The sequence below is a fragment of the Atta colombica genome, unplaced genomic scaffold (genome assembly GCF_001594045.1).
Source record: "Atta colombica isolate Treedump-2 unplaced genomic scaffold, Acol1.0 scaffold9, whole genome shotgun sequence".
NCBI classification, from domain to species: domain Eukaryota; kingdom Metazoa; phylum Arthropoda; class Insecta; order Hymenoptera; family Formicidae; genus Atta; species Atta colombica.
Window position 1 is genome coordinate 1,186,806 of NW_017259583.1, and position 13,104 is coordinate 1,199,909.

General features: G+C 31.4%; 1 protein-coding gene across 1 annotated transcript in view; it reads right to left on the bottom strand.

Annotated features, from left to right (window-relative positions):
- The window catches only part of LOC108693471 (DEP domain-containing protein 5), a 70,592-nt gene that overhangs the window by 48,986 nt on the left and 8,502 nt on the right, over positions 1 to 13,104 (bottom strand). Inside the window, 1 exon segment of the mRNA XM_018202445.1 lies at positions 11,928 to 11,936. Coding sequence (XP_018057934.1) covers positions 11,928 to 11,936 — 9 coding nt within the window.

A 13,104-nucleotide genomic window follows, 5' to 3' on the forward strand; every position in this document is an offset into this window, starting at 1 on the left:
CTTCTACAACAATTTTAACATTCGCCTCAAAATACTCTCAGAAAACTGTTTCAAACAAAAGTTCTGACTTCGAGGGAAACTAAGATAATATCATTGATTTGACCTTAGGTGGTGTTGTCAATTAAGTCACAGCAAGATCACGTTGAATTTTTTTAATGAAATCTCCCATTATATGATAAAACCACTAGTTGTGGATCACTCTTTAAAAAAAAAAATTCATTTTTCCAGAACAATATCAAATAATTAATAAAATATTTAATAGTCATAATTGATCATAAAGATTTTGAATGATTATGGATGATTTTATTCCATTTCATTATCGTTTTATATGTTTTAATTTAAATTAAATAAAGTAACGATAAGTATCCACAATTAGACACCATGTATTAGATGTACAACTTTGCTTCCGCCGTTTTCCTATAGATGGCTTTAGCGGTAAGTGGTGGTCGAAATAAATAGATAATAAATAGACGTCATACAATAAACTTGGGCATCTGTTAACATAACCCCATAAAAATATTAGTCGATTTGTGTCTGCATCATAAAGTTATTCTCGATTGAAAATGTCAGTTTACGAGCCAAATTCTCGTCATTTGCGGGAGGTTTTAATTTTTTGCTTCAATATGAAGAATCTGCGGCTGAGGCTCATCGAATGCTCTCAAATACTTATGGTGAGGCCGCTATTAGTGAAAGAACGTGTCGTGAGTGGTTTCAACGCTTCAAGAACGGTGATTTTGATGTCCAAAGTAATGCTCTGTATTTGGTGGGACCAGCTCGGCGTAATGTATTATGAACAATCACAGGCAATCGATATCGAACGCAATTGATGCGTTTGAGCCGAGCATTGAAAGATAAACGGCCGCAATACAACGAGAGACACGATAAAGTGATTTTGCAGCATGACAATGCTCGACCCCATGTTGCGAAAGTGGTCAAAACATACTTGGAAACGTTGAAATGGGAAGTCCTACCTCACCCGCCGTATTCTCCAGACGTTGTTGCCTCTGACTATCACTTGTTTCGATCAATGCACACGGCCTGGCTGACCAGCACTTCCGGTCTTATGAAGAAGTAAAAAATTGGATCGATTCGTGGATAGCCTCAAAAGATGACCAGTTTTTTCGACGCGGGATTCATACTACCCGAAAGATGGGAGAAAGTAATGGCCAGCGATGGATAATACTTTGAATCATAAATGTATAACCAGTTTTTTACAATAAAGCCTCGAATTTCGGAAAAAAATGGCGGAAGCAAAGTTGTACACCTAATAATTGCGGATCAATGCATCAAATGCTTTATTTTTTTTGGAGACATTCCATAAGAATAATAAAAATAATTTGCGCATGCATATCATTATATATATATATATATATATCGAAATTATAAGTAATACTCTACATCTAATTTTAGGATCTAATTGTTAATAATGATGCAATTTTAAGACATTCAAGTTTTATTTAAAATTAATGACAATTAAAAATGACAATTAAAAAAAATTAATAAAAATTAAATTTGGCAATAAAAAACAGTTAAATTGTAATTACACAAAATTTTCTTTTAAAATTTATCTTGAAAATATGGTAGTGTAGTACAATACAATATTTTAAAGATTTTTACTATGCACTTCAGTAAAATTAATCAAATTTCTTTTATACTTTATTATAGTTTTATTATAATTTCATTAATGAATGAGAGATTTACATTAAAATTCTTCGAAACATTTCTTTGTCCCACAACTATCATATTTTCAAAGTAAACTCTAAAAAAAATTCCCTTCGTGTACACTTTTTTCATATAAACATATATACTATTTTATATTCTATTTTGATACTTAAAACAAATAAATCTGATTACTTGTAAGATTTGACAAGTTTTTAAACATTTTTATAATAAATTTACGCAAAAAGTATTGTAATGTAGTGATTAAACAACACCCATGGCATTTAATCTCAATTGAGCACAACATGCTTACCAACGTAACGTTAATTTTTTCTATAAAATCTAACGCTATTTATTACCTGCAAAAGCCGTAAGACAATTCTGATGTTATACACTTTGAATGAATTTTTAAAGATACATACGTTAATTAACATCACACAATTAACAATTTAATTAGTTAATCAATAAATAAAGATATCAATAAAATGTGTTGCACTGTTCCTAATAAATTAAATTCAATTAATACTTGAAAGAGATAAAACAAATGCTAAAGAAGCTTGTGATAAATACTATTAATAAAAAACACTATTTAATAAAAAATACTATAATTATTTAAATATAAAAAGTGAATCCGGAATTAGTGCCTGATCCATATCTAGTGATTTTACTCTATATTCTCGTAGTTTACCTCGAAAGCTTTTGAAAACACTGTAACAAAATATTCTTTCAAGTCTTTTCGAGTTGTAAAGTTTACAGTACTGCTGACATTAACATTATCCATAAGTGTATCCGGGGGGGGATTCAATTCCTCCCCTCCTTTCGAAATTTTTTATTATTTCATTTTGAGAGGGTTCTGGGTTAGCGGATATCCTGATTGCACACATCCACTCACATCGGTTGGTATTAATAATTTTTCACTGCTTTACTAATGAGAATATTTTATTTTGAATTGTACATACTCTATATATTGAACTCCTCTCTTTCACTTTTAAATGTAAAAAACATACAACTTTATTTTTGACTTTGTGTGTTTTTTGCTGTTACATAAAATATTGTTTTCTTCTCATTATATAAGATCATATAAATAATTTTTAATATTTCTATTAGTTTGAGTTTTGACAAAATATACGATACATAGAACATTTTCGTAAGGTTTTTGTCATGAAAAACATAATACAGGTTATAATTGATACATTCTTGTAGTAACTGTATTATTGTTTAAAAAAAAATCTTTAAAAAAAAAATAAGTAAAAGTTACATGTACAAAACGTAACATTCTTCCTCTTCAAAATGAAGTACGAAGAAACATTAAAAGTTGTAAAAATAATCAAATGGAATTAATGTTAAAAAATGTTATAAATTACAACAAAATTGATGCAATGATGTTCTTTTCAATACAATAACAAAATCCTTTTTTTGATTGTCGTTCCAAGTAGTGCACGATAAATCCCTGAGTTGATTAAAAATTCCCGAAAAAAATTTCACGATACGCCCATAACATTACCCAAAATGTCTGACCGATGGCTAAAATCTCTTGAATGTTGTTCAGAATGATTTGAATAACATTTGTCAAGATCAAGACAAGATGGAAGTTGTTCCTCTTATTTTCATTTTTGCATTTCATTTTGAAATTCATTTTTACGTAAAAATAAAAATAAGAGGAACCTCCAATGATCTTGAGTTTGACAAGTGTTATTCGAGTCATGATCTTGAATAATATTCAAGAAATTTTAGCCGTCGGTTGGACATTTTAGATGATGATAATACCGGCGGTACTATAAACTTTCAAGTTTTACAACTCGAAAAATATTTAATAAAAGAATATTTTGTTTTAGTGTTTTAAAAAGCTCTCAAGGTAAATTACAAGAATATGCAAAAATGGGAGAGTTCCATTTACAAAAATTCAACGTGATCTCCTAACCTTGCCTAATATCACTACTAACGTTCAACCACTGGTCTTATATTCCCGTCATAATCATAAAACTTTTGCTTAAAATATTTTTCCATATTTTTTTGAGATATTTCGAGGCGAAAATTAAAATGGGACATCCTATGTATCAATTTATATACACAGGGTGTCCAATAATGATCGCATGTCTCATGAACAGATAGAACGGACTAAATTAAATCAAAAAGTCCTGTATCATTTTGCGCAATAGTTAATAAGATATTAATTTTAAAAAATCGCTGAATAGCATGGCTTTGGCAACGCACAAGCAGTGAAAAAAAAGCATCTCTCCGTGCTAGGCAGTCATATCGCATCGCGCGCTTGCATCTGGTAGACTGGAAGAATACGCGTTTACCCAGCTATCTTTAGGAATTAATATTTCTTTAATTATTGCAAAAATTGTAAAATGGTAGATAACTTTTTTTATTCAATTTAGTTCACTTTACCTACTTACAAGAGATCATGTAATCATTATCGGATTGTATATGCAGGGCGAGTCTGATAAAAAGTCCACCATGTTTATTTCGAAAACAGATATAAGGGAAAAACACTCATTATCAAAACTGTAATAAAAAGACATACTTTGATGATCTTCAGTAACCTTAAATATTCTTGGTTTTTTTACTACCAAAGGAACTTTTTTTTAATAGAATGGGCTATTTTTTAATCATTGTATTAGTCAATCAGCTGAATATCTTTGTATTAGAATATTTCTTCAAAAACTTAACTATTTTCGAGATATAAATTAAAAGTCAGGTTATAAATTTCAAACAAATTTTTTTATTATTGTAATAAATGTTCACCATGTTGATCTAAACATGCCTGTAATCTTCGTGGAAAGCTTTCTTAGATTTCTTCTAACTTTTGAATTGTTATTTCGCAAGAAATAATTTTTATTCTTTCTATCATGTTTTTCAAAATAGTAAAGAAAGAGCTGGTTTACTTTCAACGTCCTACCGAAAAATATGATAAAAAGAATACAATATACAAATATTTTTTGCAAAATAACGATTCAAGAATTAGAAAAAATCCAAGCAAACTTCACAGACTTACATAGGCATGTTTAGATAAACATTTAGGTAAACATTTTGAAAATTTGTGATGATATGCCTTTTCGCATCACTAGTTTCGAGCCGATTATGCGACATAGATTGTATTCCAAAATTCACTATCAGTGCTGAAAATGTATAATACATGATTGTGCTGAGCAGAAAAAGCAACTTTGCAACTGTTGTAAAATTCTTGAATACAATTGGTTCTTGCTTTTGATTCTTTATGAATCTAAATATATAAACCAATCATTGAAAAATTTTACAATAATTGCAAAGCTGCTTTTTCTGCTGAACGCAGCTCATAGCCCACTTTCAACGCTGTAAATTTTCAATGCTGGCAGTGAATTTTGGAACATAGTCATACCCAGCGCTTTGCGTCATAACCTGACTTTCACGCGTACGCATAATCACACATACTATGCATATTGCACATACTACACATACGACCAATAGATATCCCTTTCTGCTGCGCACTTCGCTAAGCGCTCACCAACTTGGATATAATATATATATAAATTCCGGATCAAGCAATGCTTGAGAGGCAGTCCTATTCAAATCCTTGATCTTATTAAGACTACTCTTTGAGACCACTCGGATGGCTCTCGTTCAGCTGGGTGCTCCCAATGCACGAATTCCGCGACTGGACACTCCCTGACTCTTTAATGCTCCCAATCTTCCGTATTGCGTACAAACACTCCCGTCCACAGCCAGCTGTTATCCGTACAGCTCGCCAGTCAAGCGCTGCAGACTGATATCCATTCTTTCTGACCGCCTCCAAATCGAGTGCTCCCGGTCTCTTTGTATCCATTACTACTGTGAATTAACTTATACACGATCCGCTTGTAAATGTCTATACCTATATCCACAGCCAGCTTGTATGCAAACCAGCTTGTATGTAAAATCTCCTGTATATCTCATTGTACATATTACTGTTATACATATTACTGTACATATTACTGTTATACGCACATAGCCACCAGACATACTTATGCGTACATATTCGTACTATGATCCGCGTACACCGTCCGCGCAATTCAATGACTGATGGCAAATGAAGCTCCTTCCTAACAACCATTGTCAACATAAAAAATTCTATTAATAAAGATATTCTTTGTTAAATATTCAGAAATGTTCCCTGCGAGGAAAGACATACGAATTACGATAAGTCATTAAAAACGAAACAGTCCAAACAGTCACTTTTATTTCGACAATTATTGTCTAGCTGTGATGTGTGTGTGATGTACATTTGGCAGCAGAAAGATTGCAACAATTTTTTTTCGATGGGTTTCAGAACCGCGCGATTGGTTCTTATTTGTAAGTCTATTCAATTACGTTCAATCGTTTTATAAGCAGAACTGAGTTTCAAAATCTATCGAAAAAAAGTGTCGCAACCTTTCTGCTAGCAAGTGTACACAAAGTGCGAATGTATTTATAAAGTTCTCAATTTTCAGTAATATCGACCACGGAATCGATCACAAAGAACTTTACCGAACAAGACCGAGCGAACAATCGAAAATTTGCAACGCATTGATGCGCTTTCCGCTATGAATTTTTCGAGACAAAGAGCTCCGGCGCTCGAAATTTTATATCATAGGACGATCTAGAACGACGATCTTCAATGAATTATAGTGAAATTTTGTAAATTTCCTTTATTCTCAACGAACGTTCCAAACCGTCACTATTTTGTGTATTAAATTTCGAGGTGATCGTCGTAGGCACGAGCGCTTTTCAATTAGCGTAATGTCATCGATTGATAGCCGCTCGTAATTCTGTCGCGAATCTCGCCTATTGGCACACAAGAGGCTGCACCAAAATCGTCAGCTACGCCATTTTTAATATGCGAAACTGGGTCTCGCCAGAATTAGCTGGTCATTACACCTCGAGCTGATTTCTTAACATGAAATGATTTAGTGCCTCACGCTTTTCTCGAACCTTGGTTCCGGCAAGCGAATTCCGATATAATAAAAAGGTGCGTTTCATACAGGATGCACATGATATATCATTTTTATCTTTAATATTCGATGAACAACAAGGATAAAATTATATATCATGCGCACTATGCGTGAAATATATAATATGGAACGCATCTAAAATAAGAATTCATGGACGCGTCACGCATCAAATTGAGGAAACAAACTAGATTATCGTGACTCCTATACGTCGCGTTTGATGCGTTTACAGTAATTATCCAATTTCAAATAGCGTCGTCATGTTTGACAGCATTTAGTCTTGTTTAGCATATTGAAATCGAAATGAGACAGTATTGGGCCAATATAATTTGATTTCAGCACCAAACAAGACTAGACGCTGCCAAACATGCCATTTGAAGGTGGATAAATTCAACTGTAAACGCGTCAAACGTGAGTGTTAATGACACGCGCATCGAATAACGCGCCTATCTTAATTCGAATCCTCATACAGATAACAGCGCTTTGACACCGAACGCTGATTGGTGAAAAGTCGATTGTAGAGGTAAAATTTACCTCCCGTTTTTCCATTACCCATTTTTTCATTAATCAGCGTTCAGTGTCAAAGTGCTGTTGCCCGTATGAGGATCAGGACTTACTTTAAAGTGTACCGCATTGCAATAATAAAAAAATTAGTGTCGCACTTATCTGTCTTATCTTCTTTTATATGTGTATCTCGAAATAATTGAGTTTTCGAAGAAATATTCTAATACAAAGATATTCAACTGATTGAGTATCAACTGACTGAATATCAATAAAATGACTAAAAATCCCCTTATTAAAAAGAAATCTATTTTTATTGATAGTAAAAAAAACGAAGGACATTTAAGGCTACTCAAGATAAAAGTCCTCCTATTTATCCTACAATTTTGATAATAAGTATCTTCCTCTTAAATCTGTTCTTTTTAGCTAAAGTTCTTACACAGTTCTCCATCTTTCTTCCTTTTCTCTTCGGAGAAAAAAAGAGAAAAATTAAACCATGTAAGAAGAAGCTAAAAAGAATAAGATATTTATCATGAAACAATATCGGAATGAATTCCGATCGGAATTATTCAATTATTCCCTATATTTCTATTGTGTTTACTGAAGAAAACGGAATAATTTCGATCAGAATCCATTCCGACTTTGTTCCGTGATAAATGCCCAAGCTTCTTTAACAGTTTTTGAAAAAAAAAACGTGATGAACTTTTTATTAGATTCACCTTATATATATAAATATATATATATACACACGCACGCACGCACGCACGCGCACACACATATTTTAAGCAACTAATAAATCTAAAATAGATACACAATATCTTTTTTATACTTCAGTGCAATAAAGTTACTCGATTAGATCTACAGAAAAGAGAGAATATAATGTAATAAGCATTTTTAAATAACTACATATCGTAGATATGTCTTAATAAATAAATATGAAAAACAGAGACTATAACACATTTTGTCAGTGAGAGGAGACACATAAAACAGTATTAAAAAAATTAATAAAAATATAAGCGGAAAAATATAAGCTTTACGTGAGGTAACATACAATTGACGAAAACAGCAAAAGGGCAAATTGTGAAATGCTCAGCAAAAGAGCAAATTGTAAAATGCTCAGCAAAAATAAGGAATAATCTATGCAATAGATGAAAGCTGCTTATAGACATTAAGCTTCAGTACAAAAGAATAGATTATGATCAAGAGAAAGAATATGTATTTTATACGGGGTGTCTCGTAAAGACCATAATAATGATTATCAAGAAAAAATACGAGATCGAATAGATGTCTATTAGAAATCGGAGGCATCTATATTTTAAATAAGGCCTAAAAATATTAATTTTAGACGCCATGTAACTTTGTATTATTTTTTTATTATTTGCATGCGCAAAAACTTAATATTCACAATAGATCTTTTATGAGATACTTTTTTCATGTTGCAAACAAAACCGCGATATTTAGAAAATTAGCGCCCAAGGGCTACCTAAGAAAGCCCTTCTCTCCCTCCCTAGTAAATAAATATATTTATTAATTACAAAACAAGGCTAAATAATTAAATGATAAAACATTTTTTCCTAGAGAAGAATAAAAATCAGATCGACATCGATTAAACATCTAATATCGGCTTTTCCAGCTAGGATACAGAGTCTACTTATTAGAACGCAGTTTAGTTTCACAATGTAACAGAATACATTACAATCTTTCATTCTATTCTTATATTTAGCATATCAATAATAGATTTATAGACTTAAGTTATAATTTTTTCAGAATTGGCGATTTTTGAAGGTTTTATTGCAAAATAAGTACAGCTACCAAATAACTTTTTGAAAAGTTGGTAACATTGACATATTTTACATGCTCGACACAATATCTAGTTGAATCTTACACAGTGTGTCACTTGTGTATGTGTTGGAAAACACATCGATGATCAGATTTATTTCTGCCCTAGCGAATAAAAAGTGCCCCCTCTGGTGCTTCAGCGTCCTAAGATACACAGCTAAGACTTCAGCCCCAAAAATTCTGCATACAGGGTAAATAAAAAGTCCCAGACCGGTGAAATATCTCGAAAACTAAGCATTTCCGAAAGAAATTTTTAAAAAACTTTTAAAATTTTGCACTAAAAATTCATTTTTACGTAAAAATGAAAATAAATAAATAAATGATATAACCTCCAGAGACCTTAATCTTGATAAATATTATCCAGGACATGATCCTGAATAACATTCAACAAGAGATTTTAGCAAGTCGGATTCCTTACATAATGCCGGCGATATTGTGACTTTCAAGCCTTAACTCGAAAAGTACTTAATGAAAAATAACTTTATTACAGTGAAAAACTCTTGACATCAGGTATTACATTCTGGAATCAAAAATAGTATACCATTTAAAAAAATCAATGTGACCTTGACCTGACCTTGGCGATGCCACCCAAGATCAAATTGATCAGTGAACAGATTAAAACTATAACTTTCAGAAACATTTCTTTCGGATGCTTAGTTTTCGAGGTATTTTAATTAAGTTAATAAAGTTCCGATCTGGAATAGATAAACGTGCCTGTATAATCAACGTGCTACTGGTCACATAAATTATCTGTCCACATCTAATAAATATTTTCTTTATATTCGAACCTCAAATTAAGGGCTTAAACATACTTTTAAACCCTTAATTTGAGTTTAGGTTGCGTTCGAAGAAACGTTATTTAATGCTATTCAGCGCTATGTCATTCTAGTTCATAAAAAATATTTCGTTTTACAAGAAGATGATAAAATAAATTAATTAAAATGAAACAAGAGTGAGAGAATGCGAATCGTGCAGAATAATTATATGTATATAGCTATTGCCCCAGCGAGAAATACGTAACCCGCGTTAATCATTGTCAAACTGACGTCAAATTTATGATTTCTATATGTCTTCGACGTTGCTCGACGTCTTATAATCATACATTAATCATACATGCGATTATATAAGACATTTAGTACATATCAGATGTCAATCAGATGTCTTGTAGATATGTCTATTAGTCATCTAAAAAAATGACATTTCAACGTCTACCTAGATGCGTCTATAAACATATTTTGAACTATCGAATAGACGTTTAATAGACGTCTATCCGATCTCGCGTTTCTCCCTGAATTCTAGATTCGTGAGATTATTTTAAAACAAAAAGTTTAATATCAAAATGTTTAATATCAAAATGAGACTAAAGTAATTTTTTAATTATAAGTATTTAAAGTTAGCGAGTCATATCGTCTAGAACTTGCGCGTTCATATGCGGCACAAAATACTAAAAGCTGATTTATCATCCCTCTTATTAATATCGATATAAGGAAGTTACACATGCGAATATAAGATTATTTTATTGCTATTACATAATATTAATATTTTTAGATCTTATTTTAGAATGTAAACGTCTCCGATGTTTAATAAACGTCTATCTGATCTCACGTTTCTCCCTGAGAAAATGATCGTAACGAAAGTCATAATCGTAGATCAATGCACAATGTTTTGAACTTATTCTACAATAAGATCGCAAGCCGTAAGAAATTATTGGCTTAGCATCGAGATACCGTATTTCCTGAACCAATCATAGTCAATTATTTTTTTCATATTTAACTGTAATTAGCTAATTTCTCATATTCGACTGTGATTACTCAATTTCTTACGGCTTATGATTTGCGATCCTAGTGTAGAACAGACATTGGTCAATTACAACTATAACTTATGTTCTACGATTTAGTTACGATTATCTTCATTACAGGCCTTACACAATAAAATCGCAAAAAGCTCTAAAGCTGTAAAAAATTGACCAATCACAATCGAATATGAGAAAAATAATCGACTATGACTGATTAATTTTTTATGGCTTACGGCTTGTGTCCTTATTGTGTAACAAGTCAGGCCTTTTCCCGTCTACTATTGGGTGACATAACTATCACGCATAGACAGCGCATATTGCCTCACCTGAGATGCGTTCCATTTTACGCGTATGAATGAATCACAAAATGATATATTATGCGACATGATATATCATTTTATTCTTATTGTTCACCAAATATTAAAGAAAGATCATGCGCATCATGCGTAAAACAGAACGCACTCCATGCCTCACCTCGGGAGATGAGATAGTCCATATGCTGTCCTAAGATGATGCTGACCAAATTATTGACATTACAGTCGTACAAAAATCTCTGAATTGATTGAACGGAATCCAAAATTCTTTTACAAGATTAGTAGACACAAAAATTAGGAAAGTAGACACAAAGTTAAGAAATGGTGCAGTGAATTTTACTAAAATAAAAAAAAATTAAAAATTTACTCTTTTTCAATTTTAATGTAAAGTCCACTGCACCACCTTCTAACTTTGCGTATATTTTAATACTGTAAAGGGATTTTTTATTCATTTTAGTCAATTCGAAGATTTTTATACAATTGCAATGCAATAATTTGTTCACTCCAGCATCGAGTTCAAGTCGGCAAAGCAGCTAGAGGTCTGCTTGTCGAGCAATTAAACATGATTGATTGAATTTGCAGAAGAATTGATAATGCTCATTCGCTCGGCAAGCATGTCTAGCCACTTTGGCTTGAATTTGCCCGATCTGTGCATGGAGTAGAGCGGAACGACTTCTATGCTCTCAATGTAATCATGCATGAAACGGAATGCAGCTATAGAATGATTATGATGTAGAAATGGTGAAGAAATTGAAAAAAAATTGTGAAAAACTATTTAATAGACGCTTCTACTTCGGGCTAACTTTCCTAATATAAATAAATAAATATATACCATAACCGGATCAATCTCTAATAATGTATGGCGCTAACCTATGATTGCTGTAAAACAGCATAAGTGACATCATACACGTTGTACATCACACGTATCAATGCGTCCAGCGTTGCATCCCAATTAGACGTACCATAGCATGGAAATAAACAACATTATTCGTATTGATGATCTTGTAAAAATAAATATTGGATATTTTTAAGAATGAAAATAATTTTTTCTTTGCAAAAATTTTTCGCAGATGAAATATATCTGAAATAATCATCCAATATAGAGATGCGATTCTATGAAAACAGAGCGTAATTGCAAGATTGTATTAAGCGAAGCTTAAAAGAAAAAAATACTACATTTTTTTACTCATGTGAAATATATGCAAAATTATAAATAAATGAAAAAGGAAATTAGAAAACTATGAAGATATAACTTATCATTAAAATATATTACAACAAACATTTTGTATTATATAATACATATCGAGTTTTATGAATGCAACAAATGATAATGTCATCTATATTGTGATAATATTTGCTTTTAAGATGTTTCCAAGTATTTTCATTCTTTCATAAATGTTATCAATTGTATAATAATTTATTAAGTTTTTTATGCTTATATTTGATAAACATGTAATTGTAAAATAGTAAATTTAATTTTTCACTATCATTGTAATATCATAAACAAAAACAAATCTGTAGTAATTTTCAATAAAACAATGTGTCCCAACTATTGTCTCTGTCTTTGCTGACTATATTTTGTTTAACCCTTAACTGGGCGCACCTCTTGACCAAACGTTAGTGGGCGCACGTGGCATTGAGTACCGTATTATAAATTTATTATTTAGGAGTTATAATAATTGAATAAATAATTGGACAATTGTCATAAAAACAAGTAAAATATATTTATAACAAAATATAATATTAAAATTTAACATTGAATGAAAAATACCGAAGATCGGTAATAAAAAGAGATCTGCATTACCAATTTTTCAGAAAAACAAATTTTGCAGCACTCAGTATCGCAGCGCACCCGGTTAAGGGTTAAAAATAATGTGGTATATGTTTATATGTAAATTTATTATACAAAATATAAGAGAAAAACTAATTTTAATTATTTAATGCTTTAATTTATGGCCAAAACCGCAAGACTATTTCTTTATTATATATCGCGTGTGATATTATTTTATTTATATAAAAAAATATTATTATATTATTTATATAAAAA